Here is a 22,223-nt window from a genome sequence, read left to right on the forward strand (position 1 = left end):
TACATAACAAAATGTTCATTAGCTGGCCATTAGAGAACTGCAAGTTAAAACACTAGGATTTCATCTTACTCCAGAAAGAATGGCCATCATCAAGAAATCAAATAATAACAAATGCTAGTGAGGCTGTAGGGAAAAAGGAACTCTTCTATATTGTTGATGGGAAAATAAACTAGTGCAACCACTATAGAAATCAGTATGGTGATTCCTTTAAAAGACTAAAACAAATTCCATTTGACCTAGGTATTCCCCTTCTAGGTATCTTCCTGAAAGAATTAAAAACATCATATTACAGTCATCCATGCATACCTATGCTTGTAACAGCACAATTCATAACAGCTAAATCCTAGAAACAGCCTATACTTCTATCACCAGATGAACAGGTAAAGAAAATGGGGTAATTATATACAATGAAGTACTACCCCACCATAAAGGAGGAAAATTTTGAGTCATTTGTAGGAAAATGGATGCACCTTGAGCACAGTGAAATAAATGAGGCACATAAGCTTACATATTGAATGGTTTCTTTTATATGAGGAACTTAATGTATAAATAAATTAAAGAGAAAAATTAAAGACAGATACTAGGAAACAGGAAGTTAGCCCTTTTGCAAATAGGAATGGGACCAAGTGAGAGGGATGGAGAAAGGGACATAAAAAGAATTAAGATGTGTGATGTACATGTACCAATTCCCCGTGATGAATACAGTCATTATGTACTGCAAATATGTACTGATAAAATTTTAAAAATTTTTAAATGACAATCCTGAGCCGGGACAGGTAGAACTAGATGAGCTGAGGACATCCCATGACAGCAGAAAGTAAGAAAATGCTGGAAAACACAGTAGCCGCATGTCACAGGGACACAGGAGCCAACTGGAAGACACTGCTGCTGACCAGATCTAGGACAACTTCAGCACCAAAATAATTAAGGACATTAATGAATGATAAACTATTGGAGAGTATTGAAATGCATGAGTTCATACCAGGAATTAATTAAGAGAGGAGGAAGGGCTCACACTGACAGAATGCCAGGAGCCTACTGGTAAATGTGCATGGAATTCTGGAGTGAGAAAATCGTCATTTTGCAAACAGCACAATAAAGTTTGAGTAGACAAATGTCATCAATGAATGCTAACTCCAGGCGGAGATTTAATGAGCAGGTTGTTCACATGGTTCCAAAGAATCTCCCCACAGACTTCCTTATTAGCATTGGAGAAGAAGAATAGTAATTATTCAGCAGAAAAACTGGACCATATCTTGACCAGCAATCAAAATAAACATCATCAATAAAGGGCCAGTGAGCATTGTGCTTGCAAATATGATTCCCTACAAGGACCCACATTATTCACACAATGGTCTGCAACATTATTTACTTACTGATGTGCTCCAGAAAGCACAGCCTAAAACTCATCACAACAAAACATGGACGAACTGAAAAATGAAGAAGAGTCTATTTTTTCTAAGTGGTGGGAGAAGGGCTGTATAATTCCAAAATATCAGTGTCATAGAAGCCAAGGAAGGCTGTGGAAATGTCCCAAACTAACAGAGGCTAAGGGGGCATTGCAATGAAACACAATTCTTGACTATAAATTAGGGTCTGTACCAGAGAAGGAAACGTACTATAAATACTTCTGGGTCCATCAACAATATTGGATACAAATAGATTAGAACATTATATCTGTCCTAAATGTACTAAGTTAATAAGTACTGTGGTTATGTAAGAAAATATCCATATCTTAGGAAATTTACACTAAAGTATTTAGGGCTAAAGGGACATAATGTTTGATATATGTGATTTGTCTTTGGGAAAAATAATAGAGAAAAAAGAGAGTACAGAGATAGAGAGATCAAATGATGAAGCCAAAGCAAACGACGTAAAATTCTGCAGGTGAATCTAGGTAAAGTCTACCAGTAATTCTCTTTGTGCTCTACTTTTCCAGCTCTAAATTCAAGGTTATTTCCAAGTAAAGTTGTTAAAAATTATGACCCCGAGTCATCAGTAACATTTTTAATGATATTCATTATGTTCTGTTTACAAAAGGAAAGATGTGGGCAATAGATTTTAGAATGAGTTGGAGCTAAAAAAAAAAAAAAAGCTTGAAATTTGAAGTTTTGATATTGAGACGATGAATCTGGTTCACTTCAAAATTCTTTTTTATGAAACCTTCCATTAAACCTAACCATGTGATGTTTTCTCGTTGCTAACAGCTCTTAGCAGAAGGCTGTAAAGAGTCCTCTCCAGATACCTTTGTGCCTTGTTCTTAATCCTTGTGATGCCTCTCTGAAAGTGCAATTCCCGCTTCACAGAAGAAAAAAACTGAGACGCACAAAAACCAATCCATGCAACAAAGGCCAAAGCTTCCCCAGAGCAGAAGGAGCACTGCCAGTGAGGACTTTTCAGCACCGCCTTTCAGGCACGCGTGAGAGATGTCGAAAGAGACGTCCTGGTGCCCTGAACTCCTTCGCCGCGGTGCTGCTTCTGGCTCCTAGTCAGGGCTGTTTCCTACACGCCACACACTGAGACAGGCACCAGAGCTTGCATTTGAGGAACCCCAGGCCATAACTGAAGTTGTGAAGTATCTGTGACCGCTTCAAGTGACTCGGTGCCAGGAAAAGAACCACGGCAATGGGACAAACAGTGGCCCTGTGGATAAGCCTCCTGCCCCTCGGACACAGCTTCCTCCCTCCTGCCCATTTTGCTCCGCCTCCTCGCTCAGTCCCTGCCCTCAGATGCCCACCCTAACCAGCCCTACACAGCTCACAGTGATGGGTCAGGGAGGAGAGCCACTCTGTCACCTGCACCCACAGCCCAGCCCAGCAGCGTCCTCCACTCACGGAAAACACCTGGGTCTCTCCGGGCTTGTCCAGGTTCTCGAAAACAGCCTCTTGTCTGTCGGCTCGGACCTCGACGAGGTTTTGCCTGTAGTTCACAGTGAGGTCCCGCTCCCGGATGATCTTCTCCAGGGCATCCGCATACTTCTTAACCCCAAAAATCACTCCGAGAGAGGTGTTGAAGATGATGTTGGCCTTGGGTCGCTTTCCAGTCTGGGAAAAGAAGAGAGCAACCAACTCCAGAGCGTTACTCTGCCTTCATTCCTTCTATTATTATTATTATTATTATTATTATTATTATTATTATTATTATTATTATATTATTTTCTTTTTAACCCAAACAAGAATTAAAACCTGCAGAAGAGAGTGCCCCGCTATCATGTAGCCTGAAGGGGTGATGTGTGCATGAATCTAATGCCACCTTCTCATTTTCTGCCCATGACATGACAATTAAGTTGGAGGTGGAGGTGGGCACTGCCCAGCTGAAGGCCTGAAGTGAAGGTCAAGTCCAGGGGAAGAGAGAAAAGAACTGCAGTACTTATTCGTGCATTCCTTTGTTCATCCACTCACTAAACATCTAACGCAGCCCTGGAGTTGGCCAAGTGCTGCTCTCGGTGCTGAGGGAACAGCAGTGGAGAAAACAAAGTCCCTGACCCCCTTGACTGTCCCCAAGTTTCTCCCCAGTGCTAAGATCTTGGGGCAGCTGAGAGAAAACCTTCCTTTCAGGCCATCCGTGACTTGGGGGAAAGGAGTTGTGCAGAGGGAATTTCCAGGGTGGAAGCAGCAACTGCTCTCAGGCCACCTCTTCCTCACCCTCCTTTCAGGACCTGCTTCCCACATCTCACTGTACCCAGGAGCCAGGGGTAAGGACTGCACCAGGCCGTGTCACCCCTCATGACCCAGAATGAACTTTCTCAGGGTTACCGCAGGTTACGGAGCTCGGGGAAAGCCTTGCCCAGCACCAGGGTCCCAGCCACGTCCAACTTTGTCCCCTCCGTGTCTCCAGTCAAACCGCACCTCATGAACCAAATGCAGGGCAGGGAGGGCAAGAACACCCTGTCTCCCCACCTTGCCCCAGGTAAACTTTAGCTGCAGACACCTGGTCTAATTCAAGCCTCCCCAAAAATCTCTTTCCACAGAGGTTTGCAGTTCCATTTGAACTTTTTTTGCCTTGTTTTGTTTTGTTTTGTTTGAGATAGGGTAATACATCTAAGTTAATATGTACATTATGCTTATAACCATATTTTTTAAGTCCATAGAAAAAACTCTGGAAGGACATGTCACATTGGTGAAGCAGCATTATTAAAGCAACTGGCTTATGAGGTGCATCTTCCCTTTTACTAGTTTATAAACCTCAAGGTATATAACTGTATACATGTGTAATAAAAATTCAGAAATAAAAAAGGTCCTACAATAGGGGTAAGGACGAACTCCCTGCAAGGGCTGTGTTCATGCCGCCTGCCCGCCCCTCCTCTGGAAGAGGAAACCGACCTTCCGGAAGTAGGCTTCCGCTAAGTACATGATCTTCTGTGGGGCCCCAGCACACTTCACGGGCGTGTTGGGGAAGGTGAAGATGGCGTTGCCCTCCTTGAAGTCCTGCAGAGCCTTCCATGTCTTCTCCACGGTCTTCACCGAATAATTGGACCCTATTTTGGGATAATCGAAACCCTCTGGTAGGCCCTTAATCTGCAACCAAGCACAAAGAAAATCTGTTTTAAACCAAAGTGCGAATGCCTTTAGGGTCCTAGTTCTTTGCCATTTCTACAGCCTTTCAAGTGTTCCAGTACTGTTGTGACCCCGCAGAGAGCACAAACATGGGACACACAGGTGAGCACTGGTTCTCAGACCAAACTCTGGCACCTGAAGTCTCCTCTCAAACAACAGAATGGGCCCAGCCCGTGGAACCCTCCACCTGCCCTTCCCACCTTTGGAGTGAGGGCAAGGTTCCACCCATGCCTCCTTTTAAGAGAACAAGGTGCCTTACAGGGAAAAGAAGGTGTATGGGTTACACCTAAAATGTCCCAAAAGTCTCCCATGTTCAGAGGAGAGGTTTCAGCAGGCGACTGGGTCATGGGGATGCTGCGCTCATAAGTGGATTAATCAACAGCTGAATGTGCTGTTAGGACAGGGGCCTGGCTGGAGGTGGGTCACTAGGACATGACCTGGAAAGATGTGTTCTTGTTCCCAGCTCCTCCCTGTCCTCTCTGCTTCCTGGCTACCATGGACTGAGTAGTTTTCCTTCTTCAAGCCCTTCTGCCATGCCATTTCTGCCTTGGAGCCAGCTGACCATGGACTGAACTCTCTGAAACCATGATCCAAAATAATCCTCTCCCCCTTTAAGTTGTGGACAGGAAAATGATTAAGACAGAAAGATAGCCAGGACCAAGGGCCGTTCATTTATATCATCAATATACCAAACTTACATGACCTTCTGTTAGGCTGTACCGCTTCAAATTCTTGAAAAGGCATTATGGTCAGGACATTAAAAGCGTGGGCTTTAGAATCCTACAGACCTGGTTTGAGTCCTGGCTGTTCCACTTAATAGTTTTGTGATCCTGAATAAATTACCTAATATTCCTAAGCCAGTGGCTCTCAAGGAGCAGTCCCCTGGGAACCGGCTAGAAATGCAGCTTATCAGGCCCCATCCTGGGGCAGGCCCAGAAGTCTCCCTCCACGTGACTCGGATGCACTGAGTTGTGCTCTTCTCTACCTTCACACAACACATCTCCACCGCCCTCACTGAATCGGTCACAAGTCGGGGTTTTTACACAGAAACACAAAGAGCCGTCCTGGGCCACCTTCTAGGAGCCCCTAGTTGGGACTCCCAGCACCAAGCTTTATGTGCTACAACTCTTTACCTGCTGTCCCCAACAAGCCCCTGGGAATCATAACCATTACTGACTTATGCCACTGTGTTTTGGAAAATAAACTTGAATTTCACAACTGTCAGTTAGCATCTGACTCACCAAAAAGAGGCTTAAGGGACTTGCAGGGTAGCATTTATGCTGCTGCGGTCACTCTGTACCAACCCCAGCCTCCATCACACAAACCCAGATGTCCCTCCAGGGTCTGTAACTGACTGCTGGTGTCACCCTTAAAGTCTTTTAAGAACTCTTAATCTAAACCAGGTGTGGTGGTGCACATCTGTAATCCCAGCACTTGGGAGGCTGAGGCAGGAGGATTGCCACAAGTTTGAGGCCAGCTTGGGCTGCATAGTGAGTTCAAGACCAGCCCAAACTACATGGTGAGACCTTGTCTCAAAAACAAAACAAAACAAAAAAACCTAAATCTTACCAGCAAAGGAAAATTTAATCTTTAATATAGACAACTCAGTCCCCCATAGAAAGTCAGGTTTTTTATAATTGTGGGAACAGTAGCTATTGCCTGTGAATTATTACCAGAGCATACATACAATAAACTCTGATTAAAGCTTAAAGCTGAAACACATAGTTATCACTGACAGAATCTTAGAGACTTTTTTAAACCATAAAGGACCACTGAGAAATAAAAGTGGGAAAGGATTTTTTTAGAGCCTCTTTCTTGTCAAAATGAATATAAAGCAACCAAATACAGTGTTTGATCTTAGCATAAATAGGCCAATTTAACATAGGAACAACTTAAAACAGTACCTTCTCATAGTCCAGCTGGATTCCGAGAGCAATAATAAGATATTTGTAGGAGATCTGCAACACAAAAAAAAGATGTTTTAGACCAAGTCTCAAAAAGCAGCAAGGACCGACTGCCCCAGATGTGTGAGGTCTGTACCAGGTTTGCATTTATCAGCCTCGGGGTAGAGGGGAGCAGAGCCCACGCCCTGGGGGAGCAACATCCTATACCCCTTCCATCAGCCTCTCACCTCACTGCTTCACAAATACTATGTGACCTGCCTAGCCACTGGGTGCCTATGGTTTTGCACCTCGGAGAATAACAAAGAGGGAATAATTCTTTGTCCCCTGCTTCTGTTAAAACTTTTTCACATCGAGAGATGGGTACATGAATTGCTAATGTTAAAAGACAATCAACATTTTTTAAATCTAGGAATAACACATGAATCTGACCTGTCATGTGAACTGGGAAACAAGTGATTTGAGAGTCCTTGAAAAGGATGTGATATAATGGACTTGCTCTCATTTAAAGGTCTACCTGGCAGGAAAAAGTCCCCCTGTCAGATATGGGCATGGATAAGGATTATTCATGTTGAAGACGAGAGTATCCATAAATACGACGGTGGAGATGCAGGGTTAGGATGGTGCAAACACGGAAAGTGTATGTAAGAAGGATATAAAGTGCAAGAGCATCCCTAAGGATTGCAGTAAGACTCAGAGCCCGGAAATGAGATGATTACCACGATCCTGCACTAACTGGAGAAGCAGAGCCAGTAGGCTGAGCAAGTCCCACTTCAGAGAGAGGGTTCGAGACCCGAGAGTGCATGGCTCTGTCTGGGGCTGCGGGGGAGATGCCCGAGGGGAGCAGGTGGCTGCAGAGCTCCTGCCCTGGAATCCTGGAGACTCTGGGCTCTCACTCCCACCACGGGCCCCTCCGGGAGCCCTCCTAGCACAAGCACAGGATCCTTTGTGGCCCTTGTCGTGCTATACAGACATCATTCTTCCCCCTCCATGGGACACTCCCAGGGCATGAAGGTAACATCTTCCTCCCTATATTCCTAGACTCTGGCACGGTCACTGAACTAAAGTAAGGCACGAAAATAGGGCTTGTTGGACAGACGGGTGGGTGGATGGACGGATGGATGATTTCATTCTTTGCCGAGACACAATGTATCACGATGGGCAGGCTGTCAGCTTCTTCCTCTGTATCTTTCCTCTGTCCCTAGGGAGCTGGCGCCTTGACATCCTCAGCTCTGTATCAGGCACCCCCTGAACACTGAGGGATCATCAGGCCCGTGCAGTGACAGAGGGCCAGGAGCTGGAGGTCTCAGGGGAAGAGGAGCCCTGTCTGAAAAGAGCTGCTGGCTTGCACACACCTGGACACTGTGCTAGAGTGTGACAGTGATGATTTCTAAGGACCAGGAGCAGCCAAGCTCACCACTGTGGAGGGAAACCATGAAGGTAAAATATAGCCTCAATAGCAAGAGAACAAAAAGACAGCTCGAGCATTCTGATCAAGTTCAAGTTCCCAAACCAGATGACCTAGCTGGTAAGGAATTCCAAGAGAGCGTAGACCAGACTCGTGAGCAATTACAGAGGACAGGGCAGAACTTGCCAGAAGGCTAAATACGGGCAAGGATCCTCACTTTGGGCAGGGTGGGGGTGGGTAAAGTCCTAACACTAAAGGCTTAGCAAATAGGTGCTAATCCCTTGCAAAACTCTAGGCCCACTTAGGAAATAGTACTTCAGAGAAAGAAGAGAGCCCCAGGGACAGGGGGCTGATAAGCCTGCTGTTAGCAGTCAGGAACTGTGCTGGCCCATGCTGCATACTCAGTATTTCCTCTTCCAGTTTTTTCATATGTTCTTTTTAATATAATAACATTCCAAGAAGATTCACCCATCCGTGCAAATCACTGTTCTAAGTGCCTTACACATCCCCATTCACAACCTGTGGTCAAAGTATGCAGTGAATGTTTAAATTGTAGAATGTACTCCAGTAAAAGACACATCGCCATTAACCCCCTCTCTTTGAACACTCTCATCCCATCACTCCGGCCACTTTCTGAAACAGTTCTGGAGTCCTCTTTCCTGCAGGTCTTTACAAGACATGATCAAAAATAGAGCAAGTGCTGCTGCCAAGTGCCACCCGACAGAAAGGCGGGCTCGTAAGAACGCGACATAGTGTCCTCATCCACCTTATGCACTAGAGTGAGCACTGTGCAGCTTCTAGCTCTTCCTCAAAGTCCACATGACCGTGACAGGTAAACGTTTTCAGTGGATTCGGGACATCAGTCCAGCTACAACAGTGGCAATAAAAGCACTCTCAAGAGAGGACTGCTGAGGGCCAGGGATTTAGCTCAGTGGTTTCGCTGCCTGCTATGCAAGCGCAAGAACCCAAGTTCGATCCCCAGTACCAAAAAATAAAAACCAAATAAAAAAGAGAGGACTGCCAAGCTGCTTCAGAAAGTGGCAAGAATGATGGGGTACTATTTAAAGTGAGGAGAGGATTCAGGAAGACATTCATGTGTCCTGGACAGTAACAAGTTCTTTTCATTTAAACATTCACCATTTTTTATCACACCTCATAATCTTCGCTGTAACCCAGTGAGGTGGCTATGATTCCCATCCCACAAAGGAGGAAAGTTAGACACGGCTTGCTCTCAGATATTTCCTCAGCACCTTCTGTGTGCCCAGACACGCTATGATACACCCAAGAACCCTGGCTAGCGGGAGAGATAAGATTTCCAGATAATCACACAGATTATTATGAAATCACAGAATGCTGTAATACAGGACACAGGGGAGCTTGATCAAGCAGGTGGAGGGAAGGCTTGCTGAAGGTGAACAGTAGAGGGAAGCTGCATGTGCAAATGCCCCGGGGCAAGAAGGAGGCAGAGGTGTTTGGGGAAATGAGAGGCGCCATGCAAAGAGAACCAGGTTAAGTCTGGAAAAGGAGCCAGAGTCATGTACACCCAGGGACCTCTGGACGGAGAGGAGCCAAGGTGCCTTAAGGTAAGATTTCTGCAATGACCTCAACTCAGTCTTCAGACAAGAAAGTAAACCAAGAAGGGAACAAGTTGGATATTTGCTAAAGAATGTTGATTGACTTACACTATCTTTTAAAAAAGCTCTCTGGGGACACATCACAGACCTGAAGCCCTGAACTCCAACAAAGCCGTCAGCAGGTAACAGCTTGGAAAGCGTGTTAATTGGGTAAAAGAATCAAATCCTAGAAATCCAGACAGGCTGGGAGGATGCGAGAAAATCAACACGATGATGCCCCCTGCAAAAGGCTCTGTGCCGGGTTTTAATGCTCTCAAGGAAATACTTTTGCTTAATGAAGCCCCGGAAGGAAGTCCCTTGACCTGTCACCAACATCTTCCCCAACCTTACAACAAGACCCTACAGCTTTCCTGGTCCTGAGCTTCCACAGTAACAGGGGACCCCGAAGAGAGAAGGCTAGGTGCCCTCCACCCATTCTCAGAAGTGAGTCGACTTGCTGGACATGGTTTACGCCTGTAATCCCAGCGCTCCAGGAGGCTGAGGCAGGAGGGTCACAAGGGCAAGGCCAGCAGGGGCAACTTTAGCAACCTACAAGGCCCTGTCTCAAAATTTCTAAAAAGGCTGGAGATGTGAAGGCCCTAGGTTCAATCTCCAGTACGAGGGAGAGAGAGAGAGAGAGAGATTATTATGATCCTAAGATAAGCAGGACCCCACCACAAAGGAGACCAAGACACATTCCTGCCCCTGGAAGGGGTTTGGGGGCAGCAGACCCTGCTGAGCCAAGGGCCCCACCCCACCGGTGAATCCCTACAGCCACCAAGCTCAGCCTTTTGAAATGAGAGCAATCCTGCATAACTAACGGAGCCTCTGGGAGGGCCCCCCCCTCCCGAGGAAAATAAGGAAGTTCTGAGCCATGGAGAGGGGAAAGGCAATCTAAAAACATTTAAGGTTTTTTAATTAAAGTACAAATGTTAGCTCTCCATGATGGTGCACGCCTGTAATCCCAGCACTCAGGAGGCTGAGACAGGAGGATTGCCATGAGTTCCAGACCAGCCTAGGCTACATAACAAGTTCAAGGCCAACCTGAACTACATAGCAAGACCTTGTCTCAAAAAATAAAAAAATAAAAACTTAAAATAAAATACATATGCGCATATATTCCCCTATATGTGTATCTATTGCTCATTGCTGTAATACATGGTCACCGCCCTCTTCCAGGCCGGAGCCTGGCCCGACAGAGGAGGCGTGGGAAGGACCCAGAGCTGGGAACTGGGGGCTCCCACGGATCAGCGAGGGGCCTGTCACTGAAAAAGGCAAACGCGGCTGAGGGAGACGCCTGCAGGCCTGTGCTGGGCTCTACGGTGCCTCTGCCTCCGGGTCACCCGGCTGAGCTCAAGGCGCGAACAAGCCTGAGGGTGTCAGGTGACCCTACCGCCAGGGCTGCCCTTCCCCGCCAGCTCTAACTGCAACTCCGTGCCAAAGCCAGCACCCAGCCTGAGGGGGCGGAGAGGGCGAAGGGCGGAGCCACGGTCCGGAGCTCAGCTGCAGCGGGGACGGGACCGGAAGGTGGGTGCTGGGCGGGGTCTCTGCATCCGGTCTCGGCCCCTCAGCCAAACATCGATGGGGTCGGCATGCCTGGAAGCCCGACTCCCGGGTTGGCGCCAGCTTCGTCGCCCGCTGTCCCTACTGCGCCGCAGAGCGCCCCCTAGTGCGGCTGCCGCGGCTGTTTCCCAGCTCCCCTTTCCTCAGGGAGGCCTGGCGTCAAGGAAGAGGAGGTTAACTGCTCAAAAGACAAGCAGCCTGCTGTTCCTCCATGCGGCAACGGCATTTGCTCAGTAAGCAGCCAGATGCAAGGTGCTACAAAAATCAGAATGGCGCACAGCTGGATAGGCAACCAGTACTTTTCTTAGTTGCTTATTAATTCAACATCTTTCCATCTCCTCTCCATTGACCACACGCCCTCCCGTCTCCTGTAGCAGTGTACACATGTGCATGTATGCTACTCCTTCAGCAGGAAGCTGTCCAGTCTGCTTTAGTATGAGTCCTCCAATTAACAAAAAAATCCAGCCAGGCGGGGAGGCACATGATTAATCCCGGCATTTGAGAGGCTGAGGCAGGAGGATTGCCGTGAGTTCAAGGCCAGCCTGAGCTACATAGTAAGACCCTGTCTCAAAAAAACTAGAATACAGAAATGTTTTTGTCCAACTCCAAAGGCCTGAGATGGTACCTGTTTGCCGTTGTCGGTGTGGATACAGTTCTTGTCCGGGTTCAGCTCCACTACACGAGCTTTGATCCATTCCACCCCAGAGGGAATCACGCTGGCTGTGGGCCGACCAGACGAGGACAACTGCTTGGCCCCAGCACCAACCAGCGTCCATATAGGCTGGTAGAAATGTCTCTGTGGAACAAGGTATTTGGAGACAATTGCAGTTGAGCCTGAACACAGGGTCCCACATAGACGAATTTGAACTAGACTCACTCTCAGTTCCTCTCTCTGGACCCTTAGGGCATCTCATAAAGCTTCCAGGTTGGTTAGTGACTTCCTTCTGGTGTCTCTTAATATGTTAAACTCTGAAGGACAATTGCCCACCCAAGAACTCTTCCAAGATCATTTTTTAAAGGCATAAACTTATCTTTAGTGATCACTGAATTATTTATTGCTAAAAGCTGACTTGGTGTTTAGCATGATATATATAGACATAGATATATATATGCATATAGATACGTACATGTGTGCACACATTATGGATACATTTATGTGCACAGATACAAAGAAAATTTAAGCCCAGAAGTGGAACTAAGGTTGCCCGGAAGTATGCGGGCCCAAGGGAAGTCTGGAAAGTTTACAGCTACTTCCGGGGAGCCTCAAAACTTCACTAACTTCAAACTGAGTCCCCCAGCCCGGGAGGCCTTCACAAACTTCCCGTTAAGCCCCTCTGTTCCTTCCTCAGAGGCTCTGAACCCACAGCCAGTAAGTGTCAGCCCCTCCCAGTGCGACCCACGCCCAGACTTTCTCTACTTGGGCACTGCTCTCTGGAGCCCTCTGGCGTTAGCTGCTCCACTCTTGCTCTACGTCAGTTGTGAAAGCTCTACATCAGGGGTAAAGTGGTACAGCTTCTGAGGATTCACTCGTGCGACGGACCAGGGCACCAAGAGGCCTCCACATTACCAGAGTGATTCAGACTGGAGGCCCTGGACAGCCCAAAGCACAGGTCTGCAGTCTCCCTGCTGCCCGCAGTGGACATGGCCAGTGGGGAGCAGGACGAAGGTCTCCTGCGGTAAGATCACATCGATCTCAAACCCAACTTGAACAGGAAGAAGAATACAGGTACAAGCTTGGGCTTTTTTGTGTTCTTTTATTGTTTAATTATTGTTCAGCTGTAAACATCAGCTCCAGCAATCACGAAACAGCAAGGAAGGTCCTGAGCCACTGGCAGCCTCTTCAAGCGACTCCTGCCCTACTTTTCCTCAAGGGACAGGACAGACATGGCGTGTCCAGTTCCCAGGACAGCCACCCCTCATACCGAGAGAAGCCCAGGAAGATAGGCATGGGTTACCCACGATCAAGCATGCCTGATCCAGCGCCGGGACCACTTGAAGGGGCCACTTACCTCACTGGGCTCAACGACGGCCACGTTCTCCGAGCCCACTTTCCGCTTCATGCGCGCAGCCATGGTGGCCCCGCCACTGCCCCCGCCCAGCACCAGCACCTCATAGTAGCTCTTGGCTGCAAAGCTAGCTCCCGTGTGCAGCTGGAGAGGGCCGGATTGCTGAGGCCCCAGCCGGAGGAGGCTGGCAAAGAGCCGGGCCCGGGGGCTGCACGCCACGGTAGCCAGCGGGGCCATTGTCAGGCTGGACCAGGCTGGAAAGGAAGAGGCGAGGCTATGAGTACCTGGAAAAGACCGCTGTGGAGGCAAAGGGTGGGGAGCCTGGGGTCGGGCCAGTTCCAGCCTGTCCCCACCATCTCCTTGCAAGGCTGCCCTGCGCTCTGGCTGGGCTCGTTGAGGCCTCCAGAGAGCTGGCAACTGACTAATCTTCCTATCTCCCTCCTCTCACTGCCGGGTGTCTAGGGCATCCCCCACTCTTAAGGTCCTCCCAATGGCTCCTCTCCACCCACCTGTAAAATCTAGTCCACATTCGGCATATCTGGCTGTCCCTCAGGAGCCTCAGCCACATTCCTCAACTCTTTCTTTGGTTTTTCAGTCTCTTACAACAAATATACCAGTTGGTGTGCTGGCACATACCTGTCAACCCCAGCACTGTGGGAGGCTGAGGCAGGAGGTTTATGAATTTGAGCCCAGCCTAGGCAGTTTAGCAACTTAGCAAAACTCTGTCTCAAAATTTAAAACTAAAAATGAATTTGAAAAGGGGCTGGGGATGTATCTCAGTGTTCAATCCCAGGACCAAGAAAGAAAAATAAAGCTCTGTACAAGCCCACAAATGAGACATGTAACACTCCTAGCTGTAAAGGGTACTGGAGACCTTGCTGAAAGAGAAAAGGTCAGGCAGGAAACCCTCCTGCTGCCCCTCCAAGCTTCACTCTTGCTACTCCAGGCCTCCTGCCAGCTCTGGCCGCTAGGGACCTGCAGTTTAATCACAGCACTGGCTACAGACTTGCAACCAAAGCCCCTCCACACCTTTAGCAGCTTTAATCAAATGATTTTTAAAAAGCTATAAAAGGAGCCCCGCCCCACCTGGTGTCATAAAGTCATATTTTATGTAAAAAAAAACCTGCACATGCTGCTGACCAGTCTTTTATTATGTCCAATTCTCCTAAACAGCTTCTCCTTTAGGAGAAGATTTACTTTAGGAAAGATTCACTTTCCCTTTAGCAACACTCATCCCTGGTCTGAGCAGTTAGAGATTTGGCAGGGAGGAAAGGAGGAACCAGAGGCCTCTCCTAGCCTGGCCCTGGTCGAGCTCAAGGACGCAGCAGCCTTGTGGAATCAGAGGGCCCAGACCCAAGACTCAGCCCTATCCGGGTGCCACAGCATCCTGCCTGTTACCAGAGCTTTCACCACTGCCCCAGGAGCCGGTGCTCCATTAAAACACAGTCACCCTCTGGAGAACAAGGCCTCGTGTGACAGGGCAGGGTCTTTCGGGAACTAGGTCGTTCTGTCACCTCCCTGACTGAGAGAGCAGGAAGCTGCACAGAATCCAGAGACAGACAAAGGGGGGAAAGGGTGGCCCTGGAGGAGGGGACATGGTGGGGAGCTAGGGGCAACATGGGTCCAGGTTTTCCTTAGGGTTAACTCTATTCCAGAAGTTAGGTGCCTCAGTGTTTCACATCTGGGGTGACAGGTGTGTGGGAAGCCCACCAGAAGAGGGGCAGGCTCACACATCCTTGCCACAAGCCTACAATCATGTGTAAAAATGAACCTGATGTGACATGGAAGTGTAGCAATTCCTCAAGATGAATGTAATTATTGTGTGGTGCAAACATACACCGATAAAAATAAAGAAATAAAGAAATTCTGTGTGATCCTTCTAGAAAATAACCTTTACCATCCCTTGACCCTGCATTTCCATTTCTAGGAATCTCATCTAAGGAAAGAATGTCTAATACTGAAGAAGAAAAACGATTACAGAAGTGTTTCTCACATATGTTTTCATAACACTATCACAGTTTTGCTAAGTGGTTCGTGGATGTGTCCCAATTACACCGTGGGACAGGAGAAACAACTGCAGGGACAGCTCGGGCCCTGGATGGTTTTCACTGCAATTCACCTAGGATTACTTCAATTTAGTATGGGGGCACAGAGTATTCTAAATGTCAGACTATCAAGAGAAAGTTAAATAAAACATAGGTCACAAGATGACTCATAAAATTATGTTTACAGCACTCCCAGCCCAGAGGAAGAGGCTTCCAGGCCACCATTCCACTGCTCCCAGCACAGAGGAAGAGGCTTCCAGGCTGCCATTCCACTGCTCCCAGCTCAGAGGTAGGGGCCTCTAGGCCACCCTTCCACCATTCCCAGCCCAGAGGAAGTGGCTTCGGGGCTGCCGTACCCCTGGGCCCAGCACAGAGGAGGTGAGCCGCACAGGCACCAACAGCACCACCACCACCACCACCCATGTCTGAAATGAGAAAACACATAAATAAGTCTCAAAACCAGACTTCCAGATCACCTAGACCAACCCCAAAGGGAAATGAGATGGAACACTCTGATACTCAACCACCTGAACCCCCTGAACTGGCAACAAAAGAGGATCTGGAAAAAATGAAATCAGAAATAATTTCTCAGATAACAGCAGAGATTGTGCTCCTAGTGCAAGACATGATTAATAAATCTAGAGAGGAGCTGAGGAACATGATGGAATCCCAACATAGGAAACAAATGGAATCCATAAAACAGATACAAATAGAATTCCAGGACATGAAAAATTCCATTGAAAGTCTACACAGCAGATTGAGCCAATGTGAGGACAGAATTTCAGATATAGAAGATAAGATTACAATTAATGACCAGGAAAAGAAAAATTGCTTCAAAATTATAAGGGAACATGAGAAATCATTCCAACAGCTGCTAGATGATGCAAAGAAGAATAACATAAGACTGATTGGAGTCAATGAAGAAACAGGAGAGTGCAGATGACATAAAAAAACTGTTCACAGAATGGCAGAAAACTTCCCAAGCAGGTGAAAAGAACTTGACATACAGATAAGTGAGGCATATAGGACTCCAAATAGCCTTGATCAAAAAAAATCTACACATAGGCATATAATTGTTAATATTCCAGAAACCCAACAGAAGAACAAAGTTCTACAAGGAGTTAGAGAAAAGACACAAATCACATACAAAGGAAACCGCATCAGAATCACAGCAGACTTCTCAATGCAAACCCTCAAGGCAAGAAGAGCTTGGAGTGATGTATTCCAAGTTCTAAAGGAAAACAACCTCCAACCTAGATTGATGTACCCTGCAAAACTATCTTTCAAAATTGATGGAGAAATAAGATACTTTCATGAGAAAGAGCACCTTAGGAACTTCATGAATACCAAACCAGCACTCCAAAAAATTATAGACAATATCCTAGGAAAAGATGATGAGGATCATAACCCCAGGAAGCACAACAGAATAAATCCATTGGGCATGATAAGAAATTAAATGTAAAGGGGGAGAATCCAAAAAAACGAAAAAGTCATGACAATGATAAGCCAATATGTATCAGTTATAACGATCAATGTTAATGGTCTCAACTCACCAATGAAAAGAAATAGACTGGCAGAATGGGTCAAGAAGCAAGATCCAACAATATGCTGCATACAAGAAACACATAGACTGAAAGTTAAAGGGTGGAAAACAATACTTTATGTGACAGGATCCTGAAGAAAAGCAGGAGTAGCTATCCTCTTTGCAGATCAAGTGGCTTTCCAACCAACACTGATTAAGAGAGGCAAAGAAGGACACTATATCCTTGTAAAGGGAACAATCTGAGAGGAAGTGATGACAATCATAAATATCTATGCACCAAACGCTAGTGCGCCCAACTATATAAAACAAATGCTAACAGACATGAAAAGTCATATATGCACTAATACAATAGTAGTGGGGGACCTCAATGCCCCACTGTCACAAATAGTTAGATCAACTAGACAAAAAATAAGTAATGAAATACTAGAACTCAATTGAACTCTTGAACAAATGAATTTAACAGATGTTTACAGAGTGTTCCACCCCACCAAATCAGAATACACATTCTTCTCAGCTGCACACCAGTTGTTCTCCAAAATAGACCACATACTTGCTCATAGAACATGTTTAAGTGCAATGGAATTGAAGTTATCCCCTGTATACTATCAGACCTTAGTGCGATGAAATTGGAGATCAATAGCAAAAGAAACCTCAAAAACTTAATAAACACATGGAAATTGAACAACACACTTCTGAATAACCAATGGGTAACAGAGGAAATTAAAGAAGAAATCAGACAGTTCCTTCAATTAAATGACAATGACAATACAACATATCAGAATCTATGGGACACAATGAAAGCAATCTTACGAGGGAAATTCATAGCAGTGAACACACATATTGGGGAATGAGAGCAGGCCCAATTAAACAACCTGATGCTGAAGCACAAGATTCTAGAAAAAGAACAGCAGGACAAACACAAAGCTCATACAAGGGAGGAAATTATAAAGATCAGAGCAGAAATCAATGCAATGGAGACTAAGAGAACAATACAAAAAAATCAATGAAGCCAAGAGTTGGTTCATCAAAAGAATAAACAAACATGACAAACCCTTAGCCAACCTTATCAGAAAAAGGAAAGAAGAGACCCAAACCCATGCAATTAGGAATGAAAAGGGTGAAATTACAACAGACCCAGCAGAAATCAAGATCATCAATACCTACTTTGAGAACCTATATGCCAATAAGATGGAAAACACTGAAGAAATGGACAGATTCCTAGATATGTATGAATTACCAAAGTAGAAGGAAGAAGACCTAAAAATTCTAAACAAGCCAATATCAATGAAATTGAAAATGTAATTAAAAACTTACCAACTAAGAAAAGCCCAGGTCCTGATGGCTTCACTGCTAAATTCTTCAAGACATTTAGAGAGGAACTACTGCCACTACTGTTTAAACTCTTCAATGAAATTGAAAGGGAAGCAAGACTCCCAAATTCATTCCTGGAAGCAACCATCACCTTGATCCCCAAAGCAGAAAAAGATCCAACCGAAAAAGAGAACTACCGACCAATCTCATTAATGAACATAGATGCAAAAATCCTTAATAAGATACTGGCAAATAGAATGCAGAAGATCATCAAGAAGATCATACATGCTGACCAAGTGGAATTCATCCCAGAGATGCAGGAATGGTTCAACATATGCAAATCAATCAATGTAATACGCTGTATCAATAGAGCCAAGGACAAAAACCATATGATCATCTCAATAGATGCAGAAAAAGCATTTGACAAAATCCAACATGCATTTATGATAAAAACCCTACAAAAATTGGAATAGGCAGCCTCTACCTCAATCTGATAAAAGGCATCTACGAAAAACCAACAGCCAATATCATACTAAATGGTCAAAAACTGAAATCCTTCACACTAAAATCAGGAACAAGACAAGGATGTCCACTATCACCACTCTTGTTCAATATAGTTTTGGAAATATTAGCCACAGCAATTAGACAAGAGAAAGAAATAAAAGGAATAAAGATAGGAAAGGAAGAAGTCAAACTGTCATTATTTGCAGATGACATGATACTCTATACAGAAGACCCCAAGACACTACCAAGTCTTCTAAACTTAATAACCAAATTCAGTCAAGTAGCTGGATACAAGGTAAACACACAAACATCAATAGCTTTCCTCTACACAAATAATAGACTCTCTGAAAGAGAAATTAGGGAAACAATTCCTTTTGCAGTAGCATCCAAAAAAATGAGATATCTAGGAATCAATCTAACAAAGGAAGCAAAAGACCTCTACACTGAAAACTACAGCACTCTGAAAAAAGAGATCAAAGAGGATACAAGAAAATGGAAAGACATCCCCTGCTCCTGGATAGGAAATATCAACATAGTGAAAATGGCCACACTTCCAAAACTGCTATATAGATTCAATGCAATCCCAATTGAAATCCCAGCAGCATACTTCATGGACCTTGAGAAAACAATTGAAAAATTCATTTGGAATAAGAAGAGACCCAGAATAGCAAAAGCAATTCTACATAACAGAGACATGGCAGGGGGTATCACAACCCCCAACTTGAAACTATACTACAAAGCTACTGCGATAAAAACAGCATGGTATTGGCAAAGAAACAGACCTGAGGACCAGTGGAACAGATTAAAAGACACCAGACACACTCAGCCATCTCATCTTTGATAAAGAAGCCAAACACCCTCACTGGAGGAAAGATAGCTTCTTTAATAAATGGTGCTGGAAAAATTGGGTTTCAACTTGCCAAAGATAAAAACTAGACCTATATCTCTCACCATGTACTAAACTAAAATCAAAATGGATTAAAGATCTAAATATTAAAATAGAAATGCTGAATCAGCTGGAACAGAGGTTAGGTAGAACTCTTGAAGATATTGGTGTAGGAAAAGATTTTATGAACAAAACCTCAGGAAGGGCTGGGGATTTAGGTCAGTGGTTTCACTGCCTGCTGCGCAAGCACAAGGACCTGAGTTTGATTCCCGGTACCAAAAAAAAAAAACCTAAGTTGCCCGTGAACTAGCACAAACAATCAGCAAGTGGGATCTCTTCCTGTTAAAAAGCTTCTTCACAGCAAGAGAAACCACCAGCAGTATGAAGAGACAACCCACAATGTGGGAAAAAAACCTTCACCTGCTGTTCCTCAAAGGTCTACTATCTCTAATCTATAAAGAAATTTTAAAAATCAGACCTCCCAAACTTAAAGACCCAATCCGAAAATGGGCATCTGAAATGAACAGACATTTCTCAGACAAAGAAGTAGAAATGGCAAACAAACATATGAAAAAATGTTCAACATCACTGGTCATTCGAGAGTTGCAAATGAAAACAATGCTGAGATTCCACCTCACCCCAGAAAGAATGGCTACTATCAAGAAATCCACCAATAACAAATGCTGGTGGGGCTGGCGGGAAAGAGAAGCCCTGCTCCACTGCTGGTGGGAGTGTAGACTGGTGCAACCACTGTGGAAATCACTATGGAGATACCTCAAAGAACTAGGACTGGAAGTCCCACTTGACCCAGCTATTCCCCTGCTGGGGATCTTCCCCAAAGAATTAAAAGAATCATACCACAGTGATATATGTGCTCCCATGGTCATAGCAGCACAGTTTGTGATAGCTAAAACTTGGAAATAGCCCAAATCCCCATCAACTGGAGACTGGATAAAGAAAATGTGGTTTTTTTATAAAATGCAGTACTACTCAGCCATAAGAAATGAGAATTTAGAGACATTTATAGCTAAATAGATGCCACCTGCTGCGCAAGTGCAAGGACCCGAGTTTGATCCCTGGTACCAAAAAAAAAAAAAAAACAGAAAAACAGTTGTTTTTTTGTTATAGCTAAATAGATGCACATTGAGGCAATACTCTTAAGGGAAATAAACAGGATGCACACGTGTAAATACCGAATAGTTTCTCTAGTGTGAGAAACTGAAAGTGTAAATAAGGACTAAAAGGTATAATAGATAACGTGAAATAGGAAGAAAAGGGGCAAAGGGGAAGGGAAAGTGGGAGGGGAGGAGAAAGGAAAGAAGGGAATGGAATTAATATGGGAAAATGTAAAATGGAAACAAAGTCTTTGTAAATAGGTCGGGATGGAGGGGTTGAAGAGAGGGCAAGGGAATGGGGAAAAATAAGAACTAAGAGATTATGTAAAGGTGCAAATTTCCAGTGATGAATGTCATTATATTCTATACCTAATATGTACCAAGAAAATAAAAAAAAATAAAATTATGTTTACAAGGGCCAGGGATTTAGTTCAGTGGTTCTGCTGCCTGTCTCAAAAGAGCAAAGTACCAACTTCGATCCCCGGTACCAAAAAAAATAATAATAATAACAGTATGTTCAAAAAGATTATAAAGAAGGTTTATGATCAGGATAAAAATGGATACACAATATTACATTAGATCACACTATACTACACAGTATTATTCCAACTATGTATGAAAAAATCCAGTGTCTAAAAAAAAAGAAGCTAGGTGTAATGAGGTGACACACACCTTTAATCCCAGCACTCTGGGAGACTGAAGCAGCAAGATCACAAGTACAAGCTCAGCCTGGAAAACTGAGCAACTGAGCAACTGTCTCAAAGGAAAGCTAAAAGGGTTGGGAATGTAACTCAGTCTGAAGACCCCAGGGTTCAATCCCCAGTACTGAAAAAAAAAAAAAATAGCCAAATATCAACGCTGGGTAAGTGGTTCTCTGGATTTAGAATAATGGGTGGTTTTGATTTCCTCAGATTGTCTGTATTGTATAGAAGTTTCTACTCTATATCTGTATTTATGATAATAAATCATATTAGGGCCCACTTATAAGCATTTAATTTGTTAGTGGTCTACCAGTAGCCTCTCCACTTCACAGATGACAAAATTGAGGCAGGTGGCACTTAGGGTCTCCTTCAGGGTCAGAGAGCTCCCCACAAGTGGCAGACTGTGATCTGAACCCAGGCCCTTTGGATCAGAACTCTACTTTAGACCACCTTACTATACTATTTCTGGGATGTCTAAGACAATTATGCATCAACAGTGTTATGGTTTGATTTTTTTTTTTAACAGTACTAGAGATTGAACCGAGGACCTTTGTACTGAGCTACATCCGCAGCCCTTTTTGTTTTTGTATTTTATTTTTTATTTTCATTTTGAGATAGGGTCTCATTAAGAGCTTAAATTCCCTAGGCTAGGTTCAAATTTGCAATCCTCCTGCCTCAGCCTCCCAGAGTGCTGAGATCACTCTGTGCCCTTCTATGGCTTGACCTTAAATGACCTCCAAAGATCCATGGGGTCACTTGCCTATGGTGCTATTGGAAGGTGTGGAACCTTTAAGAGGCAGGGCCTAGTGGAAGGAAGTTAGGTCATTGGAGGTGTGGCCTTGAAGGAGATATTGAAGCCATGCCCCTTCCTTTTGCTGTCAGCCACCATGAGGTAAACAGGCCTCCTCCTCCACACACTTTGGCCATGATGTCCTATGCTGCCACAGAGCCAACTACCATGGACTAAAATCTCTGAAACCATAAGCCAGAATAAATCTTTCTTCCTTTAAATCATTTATCTAACACAAACAACAGGAAGCTAACACAAACAACAAACCAATGCTTCTGTGA

The 22,223-nt window shown here is 44.9% G+C and overlaps 1 protein-coding gene across 2 annotated transcripts in view; it reads right to left on the minus strand.

The window, feature by feature from the left end:
- Sqor (sulfide quinone oxidoreductase) overlaps window positions 1–22,223 on the minus strand; it is a 49,355-nt gene that overhangs the window by 9,182 nt on the left and 17,950 nt on the right. For both annotated transcript variants that reach the window (XM_004835467.4, XM_087181216.1), the window contains exons 2-6: window positions 13,051–13,301; window positions 11,667–11,837; window positions 6,461–6,514; window positions 4,323–4,517; window positions 2,835–3,044 (exon numbers count right to left, since the gene is read on the minus strand). In XM_004835467.4, coding sequence (XP_004835524.2) covers window positions 2,835–3,044; window positions 4,323–4,517; window positions 6,461–6,514; window positions 11,667–11,837; window positions 13,051–13,284 — 864 coding nt within the window. In that variant the 5' untranslated portion in view covers window positions 13,285–13,301. The remainder of the gene's footprint in view (window positions 1–2,834; window positions 3,045–4,322; window positions 4,518–6,460; window positions 6,515–11,666; window positions 11,838–13,050; window positions 13,302–22,223) is intronic.

The sequence above is a fragment of the Heterocephalus glaber genome, unplaced genomic scaffold, assembly GCF_053883595.1.
Source record: "Heterocephalus glaber isolate CG9 unplaced genomic scaffold, H.glaber_assembly_v1.0 deba00000122, whole genome shotgun sequence".
Classification (NCBI taxonomy): domain Eukaryota; kingdom Metazoa; phylum Chordata; class Mammalia; order Rodentia; family Bathyergidae; genus Heterocephalus; species Heterocephalus glaber.